A 23,918-nucleotide genomic window follows, 5' to 3' on the forward strand; every position below is an offset into this window, starting at 1 on the left:
CAGTGCAAGGGAGGGCTTGGGCGTCCTTCCCTGCAGCGCTGCTCTGCCTCTGAAGCCTGGCTGGGGAGATAGCAGAGGTGAAAGGACTCTTGGCGTTCCTCCACAAGCTTAGGTCAATCGTTAATCAGGGAGGGATTGCTTTCCACTCTTGCAGGTAACCTCTCCTCCCCCCGGGCTCCCACCCACGCGCCGGTTCCTGCACAAAACCAGCACCCCGGGAGCGGGTGGAGCTGCGGCGCAGTGAGCAGAGCCACTGGCAGGGCCACAGGAAGGTAAGCGTGTGGGAGCGAGCCACCGGTGAGCCAGGTGAGAAACCACAAGCCCTGGGGAGGTGACAGCCAGCCCCCACCATGGTCTCCATGGGCCTCCAGCTGCTGGGCTATGCCCTGGCCGTCCTGGGCTATATCGGCACGCTGACGGCCACACTGCTGCCCAGCTGGAAGACCAGCTCCTACATCGGCTCCAGCATCGTGACAGCTGTGAGCTTCACCAAGGGGCTGTGGATGGAATGTGCCACATACAGCACAGGCATCACCCAATGTGACATCTACAGCTCCCTGCTCAACCTCCCCACTGACATCCAGGCAGCCCAAGCCCTGATGGTGACCTCCTGTGCCATCTCCTCCCTTGCCTGCCTCCTCACTGTCGTGGGCATGAGGTGCACCGTCTTCAACCAGGGCTCGCCGGGCAAGGACCGGGTGGCAGTGGCGGGCGGCACAGTCTTCACCCTCGGGGGGCTGCTCTGCTTCATCCCCGTGGTGTGGAACATCCACGTGGTGCTGCAGGATTTCCGCAACCCCATCCTCCCTGATAGCCTGAAGTTCGAGCTCGGGGAGGCTCTTTACCTGGGCATCACCTCCTCTCTCCTCTCCCTCGTCGGTGGCTTCATCCTCTGCACCTCCTGCCCTGCCCGGGACCCAGCGGCCACCTATGCCAGCACCTACCAGCACCGGCTGCTGGCAGGCAAGAGCTCCCGGCCCTCCATCAGCCAGACGCAGAAGACCAAGAGCGAGCTCAACTCCTACAACCTGACAGGATACGTGTAGCAGCTGCAGGTGGGAACCGGGCTGGCACCTCTCCTGCTCCCCAAGGCATCTGGGCTGGCACCGAGGGAGCACAGTAAGAGGACAGGACACAGCGGCATCTCTCAGCCCTCTTGCTTACGTACTTGGGGGTTTGACCTTGTTTTCTCCCCGGGGATCCCAAAGGTCCTGTGACTGCTTGGAGATCCCAGCTGGTGGCTGGGTGAAGGACCCTGAATCCGGCTTCTGTTCTCTCCTCTGTGCTGCCAGCCCACAGGCAGCCCCTGGCACAGCAGGACTCCAGCCTGCAGCTCCACTGAGCCTGCCTGGATGGGGTGGGTGGGCTTTTGGCCCCAGGGACCAGCCCGGTGGCCATGGAGGCTTCACAGGGTGGGTCAGGTTGTCTGTGCAGATCTGGAGTCACAGCTGGGGTGGCTGAGCGCTGGTTGCAAACCGATGTCGCAATAAATCTGTGTTTCTAGCCAGGCTGTGGCTGAGCTTTCCTCTGGCACTGAGGGGCCCTGGCAGCTCCTCCAGAAGGGTGGGCTGTGGTGGGGGCTGCACTCGCCCACCTGGTGGGTCCATAGTGCAGAAGGTACCCCCAGCACTTGCTCTGGCCTGTGTCATGTCCCCGCCGTGGTGGCTTCACCACCCAGGAACCCACACAGGTGGGAGCACAACAGTGGGAGTAGGGGGGGGTCACTCCCCTGCAGTGTTTGTCCTGTGGCACCACGCTGGGAAGTTGCCATGTGCCATCACTGCCAGGGTGCCAGCAGCAGCTAAGGGCAGGCAGTGCCCACCCAGCCCTGCTCACTGCTAAGGGTGCAGGTATCACTGGAACGGGGATGCCCATGGGGGGATTCACTGCCCCGAGGTGGATGTGACACATCAAGGGCCCCAGGAGGTGGAGAGAGTCCTGGCATCACCATATCTCCATCACAGGATGCTGTGAGCATCAGCACCCAGGACGCAACACGGTCCTGAGCACCCAGGGCAGCTGCTGGCCACAGCTGCAGAGAGGTCTCACAGGTGGGTCCAGAGCTCAGGAGTCCTTGCAGGGACTGTTTTGGAAGGAAAAATACCCCCAGGGAGACATCAACAAGCCATAAGGGATGGGCAGGCAGGGGCCAAGTCTGCTCCATACAACCCTTCAGCAGCAGCAGGATGTGCTGCATGGTTGCAGCCCTGCACAGGTTGCTGGTGGCACTGGGGGGTGCTTGGTGTGTGCTGGGGCACGGTGGGAGGAGAGGACGCACAGGCAGCCACGCAGCCTACTGAGGAGCAAGTACGCATACCACCGTGCCCCTTCTGACTTCCCACCACCAGAGGTGACATAATCCCCGCGCTGCTGTGCCACACAGCAGAGGGCTGCCCAAGGACCCCGCTGCCCTGGATCCTTGTCCCCCAGGAAGCTTTGGTCTGCCTGCTGGCCTCTCATAAAGCAGTTTAAATTAGGTCCCAAAGAGGAGGGGACCATGTTCCCTGCTCAGGCGTCACCACCGTTACCCTCGCATAAGCAAAATCATGTTTGCTGTGGGGTTAACACACTCCTGGCAACACTGAGTCATGCTTTCTCCCCTCCTCATGGAGCAAGCGGCCACCTGAGGACCCATTCCCAGGGTGACACTTGCTGGAGAGGAGCAAGGTGGATTTCAAGGCAAAGGCCGGTCACCCTCTTTCCATGGCCAAGGGACAAAGCCTTGCCCCAGCCCCAGACCAGCTGAGTTACTTATTGCTGCCCTGAGCGCAAAGGATGGAAAGCATGCAAGGGGCTTAGCCTGCTGCCCCCCAGGAGATACCACGAGTTCACTTAAGTCCTTCAGCCATAAATGTTTTGTTTCTGGGCAGCTGACACAGAAAGGAGGCAAGAAAATAGTTGGTACAAGAGGTTGCACCTCTGAAAAGCAGAAATTCCTAGGTGCCATGTCTGTAGCCCTCGCCTCCCACCCTGGGCTGCAAGGCCAGACAGCACTGCCTGTGTCTGCGGGCAGAGGCTCCGCTAATTAAACAAAGGGGCATTTGAAACACTTGATCCAGAGTTTGTTTCCTGCTGGGTTTATTAACACTTTAATTCAAGCAGCAGAAGAGAAGATTTCTGGTTTTAGAGGAGTCAGCTTTTGAACGGCTTCCCCCCAAAGGAGAGAGGCAGCCAGCACGGGCAAGGGCAGGCAGAGCAGGAGCTCAGGTACAGAAATACCCCTGGTTTGGACAGACAAGCGCAGGGCAGAGGAACTGCAAGGGGCCCCAATGTCCTCAGCAGCCCCTCGGGTTTCTTTCTCCCTTGTGCAAAGCCAGACCTCCATTCCGTGTGTGCAGCACAACCGCTTCAGCTGCAGCACGGCAGGAGAGGAGCTGACGAGCATCGCGCTGAAGAGGGGGTGAGCATTTCCACAGCCCCCCCGCCAAGAGAGCGCCCCTCTATTGAGTGTGGGTGGGCACAGGGAGGGAAAGGTTTCTGCCCTCCTGTTTTCCCGGCCTTTAGCTTGAATGCACCCTAAGATGTGAAACTTGGCAAGGGAGGTTGGAAAGGATTTTCCACTTTACCAGCAAGAGCAGAGGATGGGGAAGGGAAGGCCACTGAGTGCACAAGTGCGGTGGCGGTGGTTATCTCTGTCTCGTGCAATATGCCACATTCCCCGTTATCGATGAGCCGGGTCCTCGAGGGCAGGTTGGCAGCGTCCCAGCCCGGGGCCAGGGAGGACGAGAGCCCAGCCTGTCCCAGGAGCCAGCCCCACTGACAGCAAGCATGAGCGGCACGATGGAGCCGAGCCAGCCCGTGGGGCACCGAGCCGGCCCGTGGGGCACCGAGCCGGCCCCTCGCGTCGCCTCTTGCCCCTCACCAGCTCAGTGGGAAAAGCTGAAGGTGCTCCAGGTTTTCCCACAGGAAAGCCATGGAGGAGCACAGCCCCAGCTCAGAACGGGTGTGAGGGGGACAGGCGGCCAGGGGGAAAGTGGAGGAGGAACGGGCAGAGGGCTGGTGAGGAACGACTCCCTCCTGAGAGCTCCCAGGCTGGAGCCCTCACCTCGCAAGTGGAGCAGGGAGCCTTGGAGCCCATCTCTGGAGGGCCAGGCTGCAGCAACTAATCCCCCATCACAAGAAAACGATTCTTTTCCATCTCTTCTTCTTGCTCTGGATGGTGCCTCAGATGGAGAAATGGGGCAATGAAATACTAACATGCCCTTATCTCCAAAAGCAATGGAAGCACTATAAATGCCCGGCACACCCAAACCTGCAGCTGCGCCAAGGGCTGCAAGCTCATCAGATGGTCGTGAGAAACATGCAAAAAGTACCAACTAATTCTTCCAAAGAGGGAATGATACCTGCTCATCACCAAAGCCTTTGCAGCCAGCCCTTGCCCACCAGGCACCCCCACCCACAGCACCCTCTCCAAATCACCCTCCTGCTCTCCTGGCCCAGCAGCACCCGGCTGCTGCCCTGGGCAAGTGGAGCCTCTTCTCATGCAGAGCACTGCGGGGAAAGGGGCACAGGTTTGTCCCAGACCTGGCCAGATCCCACGCCTCCTGCATCCCCAGAGCCCTCCAGGCAAGCAGAGCTTAGCTCCTTCTGGCATCCCCAACCTGCCTCTTGTTCCTGCCTGGCACAGCTGATTTGAAGCAGCAGCAAACACTCCATGCAAGCTCTCTGAGGAGTATCAGGCCAGGTGCTGGGAGAGCCTGTCTCTGCCCGCAGCCCCCGGAAAGTGCTCAGATAGGAGTTGCAGGAGGGGGAAGAAAATTCAGGCCAAGTTCCTGATGGGCTGAGGCACTTGGAAAGCGCCTCCACATTCCTCCACCCTCCTCCCAGCTGCCTTCCAGCCCCTCGGCAAGCCAGAAGATGTGGAAGAGAACAAACTCTTCCTACCCATGGCGTTACAGCAGCCTTTGCAGGAACAGCAGAACATGTGCTACAGAGAGGGGCTGCTCTCAGCCAATTCAAATCCTGACTCCTGGGCTGGACTAAGCAACAGCACAAATTGTGGACCGTGCTGGTGGGAATGGGAGATGCGCTCACCAGCCATGCCCCAGCTCCCACCTGATGTCCCCGCTGGTGGCCACGGTCCAAGACCAGGAAACAACCTCATGGTTTCATCTCAGGGCATCTATGATGCTTTGCTGGCAATTGCACTCACACTTTACCTCCAAAGGCTTCCTGCCCTCCCAAAGCCCAGGTGATGGCCCTGTCTGGTGTCACACAGCCAGGACACCACTGGTGCCTGGCTCTTCTGGTTTTAATGGGAGACACTGCAATGGAGGTGAGGGGTAGTGAGAAACCAGCTCCTCTTTGGAAAACATCTGCAGTCAGAGGAAAAGTCTGCCCATGAACTCATGCCTTTCCATAGCCTCTTGGAAGAGACCTGTTTAAAGGTGCTTTAAGGGATCTTTTGGTCTTTCAAGAAAGATATGAGGGAAACAGGGTGGAATGAACTCCATGGCACTGCAGGGCACAGAGACCTTCAGGTGTACCAGAGGATATTGCTGGAAAGCACCTTCCTGGCTGGGTTCAAACAACAGCTCAGAAACCTATCAGAAGAGTAATAAAAAGTGGTTATCTCGGAAAACCATGATACCTGTGAGGATGATACAGAGGTTTGAACTTCCAGGCATCACATTAACATCACAATCAGATTTCTCCGTAATTTGAGTGTAATCTACTCAGGTTAGTGATGTCAGCAAACCTAGCACACATGCAACCTGCAGCAGCGAGAACAGGCTTTATCAGTAGCACCTACACCAATTCAGTGAGCAAGTAAGCTTTATCAGCAAGACACACTTTTTTAGGGGTGTAAACATAAGCTCTTTCAGAGATTTTGCAGAAATATCTGTGAAAACAGACTCGATCTCTAGCCAAAATCTGCCCCGGAGAACTGGCGCAGAGAATTGAAGATAAATTGTCCTGCACCCTCATCAGCTCCATTGACAATTGATGGTTAATACAGCACAGCACTGCACAGAAGAAATGAAGACCAGAGGATCCCAAACACCTTTACATGGACAAACTGAGCTGCAGCCACATTAACCAGTCTGCAGATTCATCTCAAGCAATCTAGTCTACCAGGCTGGCACCTCCATGCTCAGAGTATGCTTGAGGGCACTAGCATTTCGTCACCCGCTAACCCAGGTCCATACCTAGAAGATGCTCAGACCTCAGACACTGCTGAGCCCCTCCAAGCTCTCTGCTCTGCACCAGGAGTCTGGGAGAAACAAGAAGTCACCATGTAAGCAGAGAAACCAGGGAGGCTTCAGTGGCTCTGGGGTTGCCTCTTATCTCTGTTCCGGATTTCAGGGGAAGGGTTTGTTTCGATGAAGCTTTTCCCACACCAGAGAACTAATCTCTCCTCAAGGCAGGTTCCTTTTTTCACAGAACTTACAACACCCTCTATTTCTGGAATGTCCAGCCTGCTAAAAAAGGCTAAAAGCAGGACAAGACCCATGTCACAAACAGCGTGATTGCCTTGAACTCATTTTCCTAGAAAATCTCTCTCTCTAGGTTTCTCAGGTCACTGGAGCAAAGTCCCACGCCACTGGCTATACCTGGCAGGTGCTCCCAAGATGGCTCTGACAGATGCGTTTCCATTACCTGAAGTTTTTGCCCTTTCCTTTTGGCTCAAGGGGGCGGCAGGGTGGGAACAATTCCAGCCTTCAGTATTTTCCAAGGTGTAGAGAAGCCCAGGGACTCTGCAGGTGTTACAGAGCTAAGGGCAGACGGCAGCTGTCCCTGGCTCCATGACCATGATGCTCCCATACCCTTTGAGCTATTCCAGTAGCATTTTACAGGAACAAGGGCACTGCCCTTTGCCTCTGGATTTCCCCCAGGTGCAGCAGAGGCCAACATCGCATCTCACCAGGTGTGGGGGGTTGAGGGGACAATTAACCTCTGATCTCCCCCACGACTGAATGCTTCTTCCCTGGCCTTCTGCTCTTCCCAACCCACCTTTCTTTTAATGGCATTTCCATTAAAACCAGCAGGTTGTTTCCCCCCGGGCCAGGCTGCTGGGGCTGCTCTCTCCACCTCTGTGCAGGCAGAGGCGGCACAGGCTGCCTGTGCTGGTGGGAGGCAGCAGATGGAAAAAAATAACTAGCTGCTTGTTTTCAAGGCAAGGAGAGCAGGTGCTTCAGGATTGAGGACCTTCCTTGGCAAGGGGAAGGACCCTTCTGCTGCAAAGCAAAGCCCCTGGAAGGGGAAAGTGGGCAAAGTGGCCCCCAGCACCAAGCCCCCAAAGCTCAGCCCCAGGGAGTGAGATGTGAAGAGCTGCGGCTGCCAGGAGCCGGCTGACACACGTTGAATTTCCACCTCTCCAGGCAGGGCTGGCTGCAGGAAACCTGTCCCTATAGCTGATGTCCCAGGGCCTGCACACAAACAAGGGTCTTGCTGTGAGTTACGGTCTCCTTCCCAAAACAAAAACGTCCCCTCTGACAAGCATCCCCCATAAGCCCCATAGGCTGATTTCTGGCTTGTAAATCTGCAATTGGAAACAGGTAAGTTTTACCACACGGGTAACACGCACACGCAACTAATCTGCCCAACTTCATTACTTCCAGCTGAGTAAAAGGCTCAGGGGGAAAAAAAGGGAATAACCAGGGCAAAACACTCTGTAAAGGCAGCCAAGTCTTATATGAAGAGACATATTTATCCTCAGCTGTCCCTGAGCGCAGCTGCCCTTTCCCATGGGAGATCTTTGCAAAGCAGAGGGAGGCTGCCCACAAAATACAGCACTGGAGCTCCCCGCTCACCGCTGGGATGCAGGGACCCGCACCGCTTGCAGCAGCACGAGCCGAGGAAACGCGGCTCTGCTCTTCCCTGGCTCTTCACATCACCTGCCTGCTTCTGCAACTCTCCCGCAGGACAGGCTGGGCTTCCCCCCCGAGCCTTGCCAGGTCTGCTGGCTGCAGCCCCAGGACTCCACAGGGCACAGCACAGCACTGCCAGGGAGGACATGGAGAGGTCTGGGAGGAGAAAGCTTTGCCAAGCAGCCTTATCTTTGAGATGCTTTTCTGACCTCCTCGATTGCAATAGGTATTTATCTTCACTACACAACTTAATCTCCCCAAACTACTATGGCATCAACCTTCTGGCACAGGCACTGTTGAGCAAGCTTTGAAAGATACAGGAGAGAAGTGCCAAGTTTCAAAACCAGGTACTTTGATACCGGCTTATCTAAATAAATTAATAGCTGCACTGTTTGCCAAGTTACATCCATTTAGGAAACACTCAGTCACAGAACCACTTTGTGTGTTATTTCTTTACACTGAGGAAAACAACTCAGCTCAAGAAATGTCAAAAGACCCACGTATTGCAGTAAGGAACATCTATTTTGCCTCGCTGGTAATGCAAGACACAGAAAGGTGAGAGTATGAAGCCTGCTAACTGTTCACAAGCTGTTAAACACTTCCACGGGCTCGCGGATCTCTGCTGATCAATGCTTGCATCAAAGCTGCCCTTTGCTCACCACCTCCTCATCCAGCGAAGCCCATTCCTATCACTAACGCCTGAGCATCTGTTTTCTGTACATCAGGCGAACACGTTCTCCTTTCCCTGGGTGGCAGGAATTAGCCAAGAGGAGCTCTGAGCTGTGCAGATTGTGCCACAAGTCCCTGCCGGAGAAAAGGTCTAGCTTGAGGGCTCCACACAGGACATGACAAGCATCGGGGATGTCTGTGGATAAAATAATAAGGTCAATTAGTATTAGGGATAATGTTCAGATCCCAGAGCTAGTTATAATGGGATGGAACAAACAAGATGCAAAGAGGAGCAGCAGCAGCTAAGATTACTAGCTCAACCCATATGTGCTGTGAAGAGCATTGACATCAAGCCTGAAGGAGGTGTGGACACTTCCTGCTTTAGAAATAGCTTGGGAGAAGAAAATAAAGGTCTGTCTCTTCCCCTGCCCAGGGTGGATGCTTCAAAGGATGGCTGGCTTTTGGGATAAAACTTCCTACCATGATCAGAAACATAACAGCTCCCCGAGTCTGCTGGTTATTTTGCACGTCAGAAACCATATTTCCTGCAACCATAAAAACTAATGCAAGTGTCCCAAACATGGTGAAAGGAAATTTCAACTCCTTGGCATATCCTGGTGCAGATTCAATGCCAAGAGCTCTATTGAAAATTAAATGTGATGGGAGCATTTTCTAGTGGTTTGAGGACCAGCTGGCGAGATGTCAAAAGCAAAAAAACCAAACATGAACGGAGATAAAAAATGCTACCTTCAAACCGTGAATGGAGGGAGGTAAGGGAGCTACCTTCAAGCTCTAGTGCTACCACCCGCAGTACTGACCTGAAAACACAATAAACAGCACAACCTGAAAATGTCAAGAGAGGGCACAGAAACAGCTCCAAGATCTAGAAACACAAGCTTGAAAACAAAGCAGGACTCAACCAGACAGGAAATCGGGAATGGTGGGCACAGGGGCAGCACCTACAGACTGCAGAAAAACACAGTTGTATAGACTTGTCCTTTCTATCCCCACTAGCAACAGTGAAAGTAATTTATCCGGTAACGAGCGTAAGTCCAGCCACGGAGGAAAGGATGTGGCAAAGTTCTTCCCACGCGGGATGGTGCACTCTCTATCCACAGAGCTGTGCTGCTCAACCCTGGTTTTCGGGCAACACTTACGACATGTTTGGTGACAGCACCTAAGCCACTGTTTTCTGTCACATGGCCTCTGCCTGTCCAGGATAAATGAAGCGTTTGAGTCAAAGGAGCGATGCTGTGCTGGCCACCCAGCCATACCCACCACCTGGGCAAGAGACCGCGCTTTAGGAAAGACAGCAAATGCACGATGGTAAGGGGGGTTTCTCCTCAGCTCCTTTGAGCCAGTCATTTTATACCTGTAGGAAATCATGTCTGATTCAGTAAGCTGAGCTGGAAATAAGTGCAGCCGTGAGCACCACTGAACTATATGCACTTGCCCTTAGTAGGCACGACAGGGAGCTGCAGCATCTTTTAGTCTGAGGGTGACCATCCCCCTGTGTCATGTCTGGCTGCTCTCAAAGCCCAAGTCTTCCTCCAAAAACCCTGTAATTCTTGAGGTTTCCCAGGTTAAAAAAATGGTCATACTGCTGGCTAAAGAAGAGTCTAAGCAAATAAGCCTAAAAAGAGAATTTAAAGGTGAATCTCCCATGCAGGACAGTGTCTGTTGAAAGAAGCTGGGCTCAGCCCAGAGCCTCGCAGCAGATCTGACTGCAAGCCCCAGCGTCACCGTACCACCGACTGTTCCCATAGCTACACGGGAAGATAAATTTAGTTCAAGGAACCTTGTGTTGCTACATTATTTAATGAACAAACAGACGCACTCAAGAGGAAAACACAGTCAGGGATCTGGTTCAGCTGCTGCGTGGGCTGATCAGACCCATGGCCTCAAGTCTGCTCCCCAGAGAGAAAGGTCCCAAATCCTGAACCCCCATGCCATGCTGCTCCAGCCCCAGCCAGGCAGCTGTGATAGGCACAAGAGGACTCCGGGATGGCCACAGAGGAGTGCCCAGGCTGCGCTCTCCTGGGACACTTCTTGCACCAGGAGCTGGGCAGCCATCACCAGGGTCTCCTGCTCCTCAACCCCGACTGCTAAGGAGTGAAGCGAAGGGGCCATCGGGGTGTCCGGGGGCCTGGCTGTGCTCAGAGCCACGGCCATGCTGCAGTCCCCGCTGCTCACACCGCCTCTGGGTTTCTACTGCCTGGGGCACCCCAGGCGCCAGCGATGGGAAGAAGAGCCGTGCTGGTCCTGCAAGAGCAAAGGAGGGAGAGGGGAACCAGCTGCCCCACCAGAATGGTGATCTAGGACACAAGTAAAGAAACCAGGGGTTTATTAATGGTCACATGCAAAAGGCACGTGAGGTTTGTCTCCTCCAGCACGGTTTGCAAAATCTCGTCCACCTGACCCAACCCGAAGTTAATATCCTGGAGCTTCAAGTAGGGGAAAGAAGCCAGAGGAGAGTCTGTGGTGAGAGGCTGGATCTGATACCTCCCACCACACACCCAGCTGCTATCTCATCTCCCTTCCTACCAGGAGCACCATGTGCACTGGGGTTCCTTGCTCCATCCCATTCTTCTGTCCATTACAGACCCAACACTGTGCAAGAAATCCAGTAACAAGGTGTCACAGTACAGGACAAAGCACGGACAAAGCACCTTTCTGTAGCGCATCTTTGAAGCTGGATCAATTATTTGGATTCATCTGGTGATTGTACCTCCTCATAACAGCAGGATCCTCAGTTATAACCCGGTTACCTACACAGCAGGGTGATGGACACTGGAGAAGCAGTGTCCTGTGGAAATAGCAGCCCACAATGACTTGTGCCCTCTCCTCCCAACTTAAGGATGACAAAGACTGCCAGTCAGCCAACCCACACCTCTGACCTCTTTACATCTTCTCTCTTTGGGCCTCTGCGGAAAACCTGTGCCTCCCTGAGCACCCCCAAGTGCATCTCTGTATAGTTGAGTCTCCCCGTCCGTTCAGCCTTCTCCTCTGCAGACCTCGCCAGCTTTGCTTTCCACTTCTGTCATGCAGCTTGGCAGTAACACGCGTATTTCTTGCTGCCTCCCATCTTCCGAGCTCTGAGCGTCAGTTCCTGTTGGCATTTCAAGAACTCTGTTTTCAGGCAACACTTCTCATGCTCAGTTTTCTCCACCTGAAAGCGGAGGAGGGTGCATGCACAGGAATTATATCGATCGGCAAGATAAAAACAGCTTTGCCAGGCCTGAAGTTAAAAGTTGGCAGACCAAGGAAGAAGCTCACTTTATGTTCTTTATGGAGAAATCACTCCTCCTCAACCCACTTTGATCTGCTCTCTCCAAAACCCTCCAAACCAGCAGGGATGCACCGTCACCAATGCATTACCTTGCACTGGAGCACATCCCACTTGGCTGAAATAGTCTTCAGTTCCACAAAGACATTCTCCGCTGGTCTTCTCCCATTCTCCCACTCCATTATATCCTCCTGCTCTTCTGTGTTAATGACCTGCAATCCTCTTCCTCCTCTGTCTCCACCACTGAGGCATGGGGCTTTTTCCACCTTTGATCTGTCAAACAGAATCATAGAATATCTTGAGTTGGAAAAGACCCATGAAGATCATCAAGTCCAACTCCCTGCTCCTCACAAGACAACCTAAAACTAAACCACATTACTAAGACCATAGTCCAGACATTACTTGAACTCTGACAGGCTTAGTGCCATGACCACGTCCCTGGGGAGCCTGTTCCAGTGACCAACCCCCTCTCGGTGAAGAACCTTTTCCTGCTGGCCAGTCTGAACTTGCCCTGACGCAGCTTCATCCCATTTCCTCGTGTCCTATCGCTGGTCACCAGAGAGATCAGCAGCTCCCCCTCGGCTGCCCCCTGAGGAAGGTGCAGACTGCGATGAGGTTGCCCCTTGGCCTTCTCTAAGCTGAACAAACCAAGCGACCTCAGCCACCCCTCCTAAGTCTTGCCTTCGAGGCCTCTCACCATCTTGGTTGCCCTCTTCTGGACACACTAACAATCTGATGTCCTTCTCATGGTGAGGTGCCCAAGACTGCACACGGAGCTCGAGGTTGTGGGGCTGGACCAGTGCAGAGCGGGACAATCCCCGCTGTCAACCCGCCGGTGATGCTGTGCTTGATGAACCCCTGGACACAGTTGGCCCTTGGGCTGCCAAGGCACTCTGTTGGTTCATGTTCAACTTGCCATCAACCCAGATCCCCAGATCTCTTTCCACGGGACTGCTCTCCAGCGTCTCATCCCCCAATTTGTGTGTATAACCAGGATTACCCCGTTCCAGGTGGAGAATCCAGCTCTTTCTCTTGTTAGATTCCACACAGTTGGTGATCGCCCAGTTCTCTGATCTACCCAGATGTCTCTCTAAGGCCTCCCTACCCTCAAGGAGTCCACACCTCTCCTAGTTTAGTATAATCAGCAAACTTACATAGCGTACATTTGATTCCTGCATCCAGACAATTTATAAAAACAATAAGGAACACTGGATCTAAAACTGGGCCCTGAGAACCCTGCTTGTGACTGGCCACCAGCCTGTTGTAACCCCGTTTACTATAACCCTTTGGGTCTGACCTGTCAGTCAGTTGTTCACCCAGGATATTATGGACTTGTCTAGCGGGGTGCTGGACAGTTTATCCAGATGGATACTGCAAGAGATAGCATCAAAAGCTTTGCTAAAAATCCAAAACCACCATATCTACTGGCTTCCCATGGTCAACAAGATGTGTGACATTGTCATAAAAGGAAATTAAGTTCATTAAACAGGAATTTCCCTTTGTGAACCTGTGCTGGCTACGACCAATGACTGCATTGTCCCTTCAGTGTTTTTCAATAACTTCAAGAATAATAACTCTTCTTAATTTTGCCAGGCACTGAAGTGAGACTGACTGGCCTGTAATTACCAGGGTCTTCCTTCTTACCCTTCTTGAAAACCAGGACAACCTTTACCAGCTTCCAGTCGACTGGCACCTCTCCAGCACACTGGCCTTGGGGTATTGCAGGAACTGGTGAGCTGTGAGCCCTATCACCTGGGAGCTCCAGCAAAAGCCTCCTTTCTAAGCTTCACATCAGGATTTGGCTTCCCAAAGGTTACCAGAAGATAGGAAAGAGAAGATAATTCAGCCTCTCTATTAATGGAAATCTCTATATCTCAGACCAGACAGGCCTGAGCCCAGCTCTGAGGTTGACCTAGAACCCTCCAGTGTGCTGAGGCTGCTGTGAGAGTAGTGTGGCAAGAGGTGGCAGGAAGGATATAATTAATCTTGGCTTGTAAAAATCATATTCAACGTCGGCCAGGCTCCTGGTGATCAGCCGAGTGTTCACCATCCGCGGCAGGGTGATCAATCTGCATGCGAGGCTTTGGGTACCAGATAGGGCAGTATGCCTGGGAGAGGGGACAGCACAAAACAACAGGCAGGAGAAACCTAGTTGCATGTAGCCTCTTCCAGGTGAACCCAAAATCTAGTCTGGATTTCAAGTCTTTCATCCCCTGAGTCATGCACAGCACAAAGCTGGGGAAGGGCCGTCCTGCTCCCTTCGAGTTCATCAGCTTACCCATGATGAGTGCTCCATTTCTGGGCCAGGAAACTCTGGAACCATCTTCTGAGAGTGCAGAATCTTTCTGCTGGGAATCTCCCTGTCACCTGCAAGGAAATCTGCTTCCCATCTTTATTTCTGACAAACACCAAATACAAAAATAAAGACAGTCTCCTCCAATCATCAGCACCCCATTCTGCTCTTCTGTATCAGGATTCCAAGGGAACTTCCTGAGGAGCAGATAAAACAGCACATTTCAGATGCTCCATGGATCTCACTAGTCAGTCATTTAATTACAGGTATTTCTGTGCAGAACAGCAAAGTAGCAGAACACTTCAGAACAGTCTTGATGGCACAGATTTGTAGAAGTTCCATTGCACAGGTGGGAAAAGGAAGTAAATATTATTAATTGGTTTCCTCTGAAAAAAAAAAGAGCACACCTGTGACAGACAGAACTAGACCCATCTCTCCTAACTCTCAGCGTGGCACCCCAAGCACTCGGTCATACCGAGGGAGGAGAAATCCCTGCATTTGTTCCTCCAGCAGCCAGGCTGGATGACAGCGGGCTTAGACCACCCAGGCCAGGTGCTGTCTTGAAGCTGTCTCTGCTTTTAGCTCTTCCCCATCCTCAGGGCATCGCTGCCTCGCTGCACGCCCAGCCCCCTACCTGCGAATGTTCCGGATAAGGATGCGTGTGCCCTTTTTGCCTGGAACAGCATGGAAATGTGCTAGCAGCTTCTCCCTGGTGTTGAAGAGGCTCCAGGATGGCCTCCAGACTAGGCACAGAGTCTTCAGTAACAATCATTTTCTCTAGAAGCCACAGAGTCAAGGAGAACAGGGTTGCCCAGTCCACCTACCTCCCTTCTGCCACAGGGGCACAAAAAAAATCCAGCTGCAAAGACCTGACCACAGACCTGACACTCCAGAGAAGTGTGACACAGGAGAGGCTACAGGAAGATGGTCTCAAAAACAGAGCCAGGACAGACATGACAGTGGGATGTTTTGAATAAAAACCACTTAAAAGTATTGAGCTGAGTGGGGGTCAGCAATATCTCCACATTCCTCTTCTCTGTGTGGCTGTGTTTAGGTACACAGAGGAAGGCTGCAACTCAGCTCTGCTGGGAAAGCCTGTGTTCCCTCAGCCACCATCACCAAAAGCTCGGATGTTGCTCTTCCATGAGCACTGGGATACTGTGGGAAGCATATGACCTTGTTCACAAAAAGTGCTACAACGGGTCAGCAGATAAACCCTGGCATCTGCCACAATGGTACCGCAGCAGAGCAACTACCCTCAGTGCCACAGGGCTTCATGGGGATCAACGGTGAGCAGCCAAAACATACTTGTGATCATAAAGCACTCGTGTAACTAGATACCGGTGCAGCCAAAGTGTCTGGAAGAAAAGAGGCAGCCTTTCTTCTTGTCCTAAAGCAATGTAGCTGCTGCCACCAGAGAAGGGGCAGCAGCCCCACCAGTCCCTGCATCGGTCGGGTACTCCAGCTCCCAGCACAGAGGGCACGAGTGAACTCTGCCAACACAGTCCTGCACCACCGGAGCGCAGCACGCTTGCCTCTGGAAGACTTGCACAAAACAAAGGTGAATAAATATACACTAAGGAAATATCATAATAAATACATTTATTTACATGGCTTCTTCCTTCCTTGCCACGAAGGGCTGAGAAAGTGGACACACACATAGAACAGGAGGAAAATGCCAGCACGCCCCAGCAGTGTAAAGGCAGTGCCCATCTCTCTCAAGAAGAGCCCAGTCCCCAGCTCTCTCCCTTCCCTGCTCTGAGATTTCTGGACCTGCATGTTAACTCCTAACAGTCCTTCACTGCCCCAGTTATGACCAAGGAGTTTCCATGGCCCATGCAAATCCACAAGCTTCTCGGTTATCCATCCCTTACTTGGTAAGGGAGTTCTCTCCAGCAGAGGAGCAGGGGATGGCACAGTCAGCCTCTGGCAACTGCCTCTTGCTTTTCCCAAATTCAATCACCAGCGGCTTCCCCTGCAGATTATACCCATTCACCAACAGCATGGCGTCTTGGGCCAACTGAACATCTGTAATGAGATAGGAAAATAGGCACAGGTTACACGGCAAGTTCTGGCACAGACACGTGTGGTGCTCACACAGATGTTCCTGGCACACGGACCCTCAGCCTGCAGCACGACACAGTGCAGTGCTGGGATCCTCCAGCCGGACTGATGTGCTGAATATAAATACAGCACACAGACTACATCCCTTCTGTTTTGATCAATCCTCTTCTAATCCAGGGAAAAGACTATGATGTGAAAGGAAGAAAAGGGACTGAACTCTCCTCCTCCTTGGAGAGCAGGCTTGGAGCCAGCTCAGTGTCCTGAGGCAAGATGCAGCACCTTCGTGGGTCAGGGAAGAACTAACAGGCACAAGGCAGTGACTCACCAGGGAAGGTGATGAAAGCCTGACCCCTCATCCGGCCGCTCAGGAGGCGGAACTGGATCGGTGGGCTGTCCTCCTTCTGGAACCGAGCAAACAAGGACACCAGGTCCTTCACTGTCACTCGAGGGCCCAGGTTCTTCAAATACAGCACCTGTTCCAGAGACACAGAGGGTCAGCCAGCCCATGCTATGCAAACAGACACCTTCCAAACCGGTCTGAAGTCATACACTTCACAGGTGTGAATCAGTTCAGAAAGGCTGAATCAGTTCAGCCCATCCTGCCATCCTAGAGTCCTCCTTCCACCCGCACGCTCACAGTGGAGTTTGGAAGGCAGGTGGGTGTACAGAGAAAGACAGCTCTGGACTCAAGGCACCATCATGCTTGCGTGTACCAAGTGCTGATAGCTCCAGTTACTTGTAAAACACAAGCAGCTCCAGCTACCAGTTAAGCACAGTTTGAGTGAAGTCACAGCTGGTCTCTGTCAGGCCCAAACTGGGAGAGCACATCTTGATGAGTGAGCTGCCAAAGCCAGGAAGGGCCAGGGGCTGAACTACAGCTCTTTGCCAGGCCGGGCAACTTCCCACTAGAGCCAAAGGGCCCCTTCCCTCTCGGAGCGGAGGCTGCTCTTCCTTGGCCAGGAGGATCAACCGAGCGCCCTCTAGGCAACAGCAAAGAGGAGCCTTTTCCTGCAGAAACAGCTTCAGGGCATGCTAGGGAGGAACAAGAAATAATCCTGGTTCATCTCAACATACCGTGTTAGGCTCCCCAGGATGGTAGGATGAGAACCTGGGTATATTCCGGAGTTCTTCCTCCGAAAGACGGTTCTTGCGGATCTCCTCTTCTGGGACAAACTCTACAGGCTCCTTTATAATCACAGACTGTGGAGGGGACTGGTGTGGCCTTGCTGGAGGAAGGCTAGGACTTCTTCCCTGTTCTGCTTGCTCTTCCTGGTCTGGAAGCGATGACGACTCAGCCACCGGCCCCTGTGGGGCCAGGGAAGGGCATGAGCATGGGTCACTCTTGGTAGGCTGGACTTCTTCAGGTCCCTTCTTGCTCAGAAGCTCTTGGTAAACACTCTCCAGATGAACCATGGGGTCCTTTTCATCTGTTACCTTCTTCTGAGTGTCATCTAATCCACAACGGAGAAACACGGCAACGTAACAACCACCAAGAACCTGAAAAACGCACAGACTGCAGGAAGACACACAGACAGAAGAAACCATGTTCTGCCGCAGTCTCCATGCATCTGCCAACCAAGCCCTGCAGGTTACTCAAAACAAGAAGAATAGTCGCAGCAGCCAGCAAGTGCTGTTGTCCCAGCTGAGGATGAACCTGCAAAGAGCAGCAGGTCCACCGGTGCTTTGTACAGAGCTCGTTTCTTCCAGAGATGTCCTCGCTGGCTTATCTGCAGGCATGTTTCAGCACATTCTAGTGACTTCTTCAACACACCTTCCTCCTCCTTCATGCATGGCCAGGATGTGCCACGCTGCCTTTCTACACCACTACCTGGAATAGAAACTTTTTGCCTGCAGGGACAATATCAGATTAAGCTCCTGGGTTTAAAGAAGGTCCACGGCATGGACTGACCAATAATATCTCCTTTACTCTGTTTAAAGGAAATGAGGACGGAAGTGAGAGGGGCATCTCCCAGCCTACAAGCCTCAACCTGGCTGCCTCTTAATTTTGCTAAATACCACAACACTGACGCCAAAGGAGGGAGCAGGGGCCAGAGGATGCCAGGTCAGCTGGACATTCTAGCTTGAACAGTGTCAACACTGATCAAAGTGGTGTTTTAGGAGTTGGAGTTTAGAAGTTCCTCCTCATCTTCTACTTAATGCTGTCTTACATACAAAAATCAGTCTGGGCTGGAGCTTCATGCCCACATATTCTTCAGCTAAAGCAGGCTGGAGCACTTTTTGCCATCTCTGGACAGCACTTGACTTTCCACCCAGAGAAGTCACACTAAGCCACAGGCTTGGGGACAAGTGCTGTCATCCCACGGACACAGTATTGAAATCAGCAACTGAGCTTCAATTCCACTTTGGCTACTGGGAGAAGCCTTTAACATGTCACTCCTACTCTTTCCTGCTCTGTGCCTCTGCTTCCCTTGTTACACTGCAGTTACATCAGTGAAGGGATGATCTCCAGACCCACACAGGCACCTTGTGTCACTCAGTGCAGCTTGGTGTGGACCTCCAGACTCTACCAAAGCAAAACCCCGGCTGCTCTTCTACATACTGAGCTGGGCTCTGCAATACCTGCAGCACATCCATGAGATCCATCAGATCCACGCTCTCCGAACAGAGATGGACTTAACAAGACTCTATATTAAACCCTTCAAAGAGCCCACTCTCTGTCTGCTCATGTAAAAGAGGAAAATATCTCCTCCCACACAGTGCCAAAACAGGGACATAAGGGCAGACAGAAATGTGCTGGACTCCCACACATCCCAGCTCTCTGCGATGGAGCAAAGGCAAGAACAGCCTTGAGCCCACAAACCTTGGTGGTAGAGCGCCCGGAGGAAGGAGTGCCGGTCTGTTCCCTGGAAGAGGGCGTTTTCAATCTCCATCTCCCGTCGGCTCAGCTGCTTGCTGCCAGCAAACCTCTGGGGCAAAGCAAGTATGCGCTGACGCTCTTCTATCTTCTCCTGGATGGCATGGAGTCGGTCCTGTGTGGCTTCCGGGGCTGCTCCCAGCCCAGAGCCCTGGAAGACAGGAACAGCTTTGCTCAGATACAGCACATGCCTCCTTTTCAGAGACCTGGCCAGCAGTCAAAGTTCACATCCTCCAGTCCTGGAGTGGGTGCAACCAGGAACCATTCTCCCCAAAGAGCAGCTCACCAAGAGGTCCTGTTACTGCAAGTACAGGACAGAAATACAACTGCTCGGCAAACCTCAGTTCTTAAGAGAAACAGAGAAACAGCCGCTTTCTCCTGACCTTTCTGTGCTGCTTTCCTTTCCCCAGCCTCATTGTCTGACGGTGCCTGTGTCCCTCTGTCCCAGACTCCGCAACCTACAGCCATTTTCTGAGGCCACCTACAGTAACTGCAAACACCTCCTTGGTAGTTCTTTTGCCACGTCTCCAGCATCCCTGAGCTCAAGTTTCCACCAAGCTTTTGATCTATGATCCTGGCATCACTGAGAGAACCCTATTTGCTGAAAAGTTGAGCCCAAGCTGCCATTTGGCACCCAGGGGTAGGTCTCTGCTGGGGACTAAACCCCTGACCAGCTTTGCACGAGCCAGCTCCCAGAAACCACCCAGCTACTGTGGCACAGACCTCGTAGCTATAACCGAGCTACAGGCAAACATTCCTGTACACATAAACCTCAATGCAGGGGCCAGAGCACTGCTAAGATTCACCAGACTCCGGCTGCCAAAGCATAGAGACATACCCCAACTTCTAGAAGAGCATTTCTGTTCCTCCTTGCACCTCTATCAGAATCCCAACGACACACTTTCATGGGGCTGTAGGTGGATTTTCTTTTCTCAAATTCACTTCAAGAATTACTGTGGCAGATCCTTCTGCCTCAGGCTTTCTCCCTGCACTGAGCGCAATGCAACAAAGACTTTCTCATGGGTACCTCTCCCTTCCCGCCTGACTGCACGGGCCCGCATCTGCGTGGCTTCCATTCACCATTTCACAGCTCCCCTGGGGCACAAAAGGCTGTTTATACGGAAAAGCAATTCCGGGAAATCATTTGTAGTACTTTGTTTTCAAAAAAGCTGCAACTTAGCAGCCGAAAATAACAGAAGCCTGCGCTCACCACTTTGGCGAGCGCCCCACAGGCAATCTGAAGTCCTGTCTGTCTCAGCTGACTCCTCCTTGGTGGAATCTTTCACTCAGGGCCTGCACATACAAAGCTGCGCATTGCTACAGGACCTGGGCTTTCTCTCTAAATATCCTGCTCTCAGGAGCTGTGGAAGTTGTACCCTAATACCAATGGTTCTTTCAGTCAAGAGTTGTGTTTTCCATGCTAATCTTTATTTCTAAACATCCCAGGACTGATTTCATACCAAATACAACAGCCGGTACTGCTGACATTAATTTTTATTCTTAAATTAACACCACTCCTCTCTAATCCAAGCTTTAATGCAGACCACAGCAGGGCTGGGTTTGCATTTAACCACCACGGTAATGACTCCAGCTGAAGAGAGCAAACCTATGATTACTGCAGACGGCTTCCTCCTGCACACAGCACAGAGGAGACAGAGGGAAGCCAAGAGTCAGCCCAATTCCTATTTTGCACCTTCTGGTTTACCAAATTAAGAGCAGAACATTCCAGTGCACCTGACACAGGACGACCCCAAAGCCCCTTATCTCTGCAAAGTGAAAAGGTGAAGGCAGAGGAAGGGGAGAAACCTGCTTTGGTGCTGCTCTGCTGCAAACTGCACCCAAAGAGGCGCACATCACTGCAATCACACACTTGGTCTAACAGCTCGGCACTGCTATTTTTATGTGGCTGTTTCAAATCCCTCAAAGGACCTGCAAGCCCCATGGAGAACATACAAAACCCTCCCTACAGCTATTCCAAACCAGTCAGGGGATCCCAGGGTGTGTCAGGATACAGAAAGGAGGAGGTTGGAGCACTTTGAAATATTTCCCCCTTTTTCTCCTCCAGCCTTTAAATCCTTCTTACACAGGTACAAACAGGTGAAATTACTTGCTTGAGACCACCAAGGTAGAAGCAGGAATATAGTCAGGTCCTGCTGTGTTCCAATTGACCAACTCTTCTCTCCACCACAGCTTTTAGCAAAGAGCAGGGGTATCAAACTCATTTTCACCAGGGGCCACATCAGCCTCATAGTTGCTTTCAAGGGGCCAAATGTAGTCTTAGGACTGTATAAATGGAACTACTCCTACATTTATACAGCCCTAAAATTACATTCGGCCTTTTAAAGGCAACCACGAGGCTGATGTGGCCCCCGGTGAAAATGAGTCTGATAGTTCTGGCATAGACCATTCCATCAAAGAAAACAGGCCAGAAGAAACATGGGATCACACTGCCCTAAAGGCAAGAGACATACGGAGTGGCCATTCTATACCAGAGGGCTCACAAAGGACTTGAATTTTCTACCAGGCTGCCACAGGCCATGGGGTTAGAGGGACCTGACCATGTTCACATCAGAGCAGAGCCTGCATACCTTCTCTGCTGAAGCTTGACTCTTCCAGAGCAGGATCTCCGAATCGGAGAGCCCCAGTTCTCGGAGAGAGGCAGTTTCTTTGTTGCTCTCCTGCAGAGCCTGGAACTGTGACAAGGTCAAAGCCCCTGCAGCCTCTTCCCCAAAAGGCTTGTAAAAAGCTGCAGGGGCGAAGCATCTTCGCTTTGACTTGCACCTGTAACCCAAACAGAAATAACTTAGCACTGAGAAACCGGGGGAATAGGAAGGGGCTGGCCTCTCCCCGCAACCGTGCTTGGTCCTGCTGCACCTGGGCAGAGATCCTGTGTTTCTGACACGCAATTGAGCCACGCTCTCCCAACCATTTTGCAAGCCCAGGAGATGCCTCATGGCAGCACGCTGCCCAAACGCGGGCAGGAGGCACCTTGTGACACCGTAACACCAAACACCCCGCAGGTGCAAACACAGGCCAGCCTGGTGGGGATGAGCTATCGAGCCTGGAAACTCACCCCTGCGTCTGCCCCAGGCAAATCAGTTATTTTCACCTAAAGAGTGAAAATAAGTTACTGACTGCATTTGCTCCAGGAGATAAGGAGTGCTTATCTCCTGCTGGGATGTCTGGGAGGGAGACCAAGCAAAGGAGGAAGGGTTTGCACAGCTGTTTTGGCAGACAACACCAAACATCTCCCCGGGAAGGAAGCCCCAATGAGGCAACACTGCTGCTGCCCCTAAAATGGCCAGACTCCGCTCAGCAGCCCCTCCAACAGCCCCGCCACGGCCAGATGAGGACTTACTGCTCAATGGAGACGGAGGTATCAAGCTGGTGGTGAAGGAGGCTCTTCAGCTGCCTCTCTCCTTCCGTCTCCAAGTCTTCCAGGAGGAGCTCATCGCTGGACAGGCTGCTGTTCACCCTGGGGCACACAACACAGCACGGTCAGTAAGGACAAGGGAAAACACTGCTCCAAACGCACCACCGCTGCAGCCTCGCTGCCCCCTTGACTCTTTTCGTGGGATTTAAAGGGGACACGGGTTACTGCCAGAGTTAGGTTGTGGTTGGATTCGATGATCTTGAGGGTCTCTTCCAACCAGAACGATTCGATGATTCTAAAGCACACAAGGAACCAAAACTATGTGACCAAAGCTCCTGCTAAGGTTAACTAGAAAAGATTTGGGGTTACCTGGAGAACACTAAAAATATCCCAGGGAGTCTAAAAAAAAAAAAAATCTCACATGCAGTCATATTTTTATTACTGGAAAGCTGTTTTGTATCAGCATCTAGACAGTCATTGCTAGTTTCAAAGGACTTAACAAAGAGAAAACTGCGGGGGAGAAGAGAAACAGTGAATTCCAGCAGCGCTCCATGGAAAGGTCCCTTTGCCCTTCCTGGGGCCCCCCCGCTTCAGGGAGACAGACAGACGGACACCCCGCACACCCCCGGCCCCTCTTTCGGAGGGCGCTCCCGCACCCCGGCCCCTCCGGCCCCCCCGGCCCCCCGGGTGCCGCGGGCCCCGCAGCGGGGAGGGCTCCCCCGGAGGGGAGGCCGACACCAGCCCTGCAGCGCCTGTTCCCGCAGCCCGGGGCCGCCCCAGCCCCGCTCACCTCCGCATGGCCGCGGCCCCACCGGCTCCGCCGCCACCGCCCGCGCCGCGGGGGCCGCCGGGACATGGAGTCCGGAAGGGCCGAGCGGGGCCTGCGCGGCTCCGGGGAACCGCGGCCTGGCGTGAGGGCGGTGCCCGGCTCGGGGCGAGCCGCGGGGGCTGGGCTCGGGTGCCGCGGCGGGGCCGTGGCTCCGCTCCCCGGGGGAAACGCGCAGGGACGGGGCTGCAAGCCCCGCAAGGGTTTCCCCACAAGCCCCTCAACAAGTTCATCTGTAGCACCCGGCAGACCTCCCATGCTCTGCTTTAAAGATGATAAAATGCACACGTGTGAGAGAGTAATTCACAAGTTGTGACTCACGTTAAAGTCACTGATTTACACTAGTGACTCCCTTTTTTTTTTTTTTTCCACAGAGCAAGAGGTAAGACGAGGCAGATGTGAGACAGGGGCAGGAAGGTAAATGCGAAGTTCACCTTATTTGAACCTCGACAACATTTTGAGGAGCAAAAGCATGAAGTGCGAAGGAGAATCAAGCATGGAGGCAGTTTTACTAAAGACGTGATCATTCACTTCCCTCTACTCATAAAGATACATTAGAATCTGTGTACAGATCCCTGTCCTAAGCTAAGCGTAAAGTGCAAAGGAGAAGCAATGGTGACAGCAGTTCTGCTAAATACATGATCATTCATTTCCCTCTGCTTATAAAGATACATTTTAAGTGCATTATAAGCACACGTGGTGAAAAAGCATCAATTTGACT

General features: G+C 52.8%; 2 protein-coding genes across 2 annotated transcripts; one reads left to right on the forward strand and one right to left on the reverse strand.

Moving 5' to 3' along the window:
- The first annotated feature begins 350 nt into the window (after positions 1–350).
- CLDN2 (claudin 2) lies at positions 351–1,046 on the forward strand. Its single transcript, XM_065643532.1, has one exon. The coding sequence runs from the start codon at positions 351–353 to the stop codon at positions 1,044–1,046; it is 696 nt and encodes a 231-aa protein (XP_065499604.1).
- A 14,629-nt stretch (positions 1,047–15,675) lies between these two features.
- RBM41 (RNA binding motif protein 41) lies at positions 15,676–23,227 on the reverse strand. The gene is made up of 7 exons (XM_065643228.1): positions 23,162–23,227; positions 22,357–22,473; positions 21,587–21,779; positions 18,945–19,149; positions 17,198–17,574; positions 16,449–16,596; positions 15,676–16,087 (listed from the first exon to the last, which is right to left on the reverse strand). Exons 1-7 carry the CDS (start codon positions 23,167–23,169, stop codon positions 15,930–15,932), a joined length of 1,206 nt encoding a protein of 401 aa, XP_065499300.1. The 5' UTR covers positions 23,170–23,227; the 3' UTR covers positions 15,676–15,929.
- Between the last annotated feature and the right edge of the window lie 691 nt (positions 23,228–23,918).

This window comes from Caloenas nicobarica, chromosome 12 (assembly GCF_036013445.1).
Source record: "Caloenas nicobarica isolate bCalNic1 chromosome 12, bCalNic1.hap1, whole genome shotgun sequence".
Taxonomy (NCBI): domain Eukaryota; kingdom Metazoa; phylum Chordata; class Aves; order Columbiformes; family Columbidae; genus Caloenas; species Caloenas nicobarica.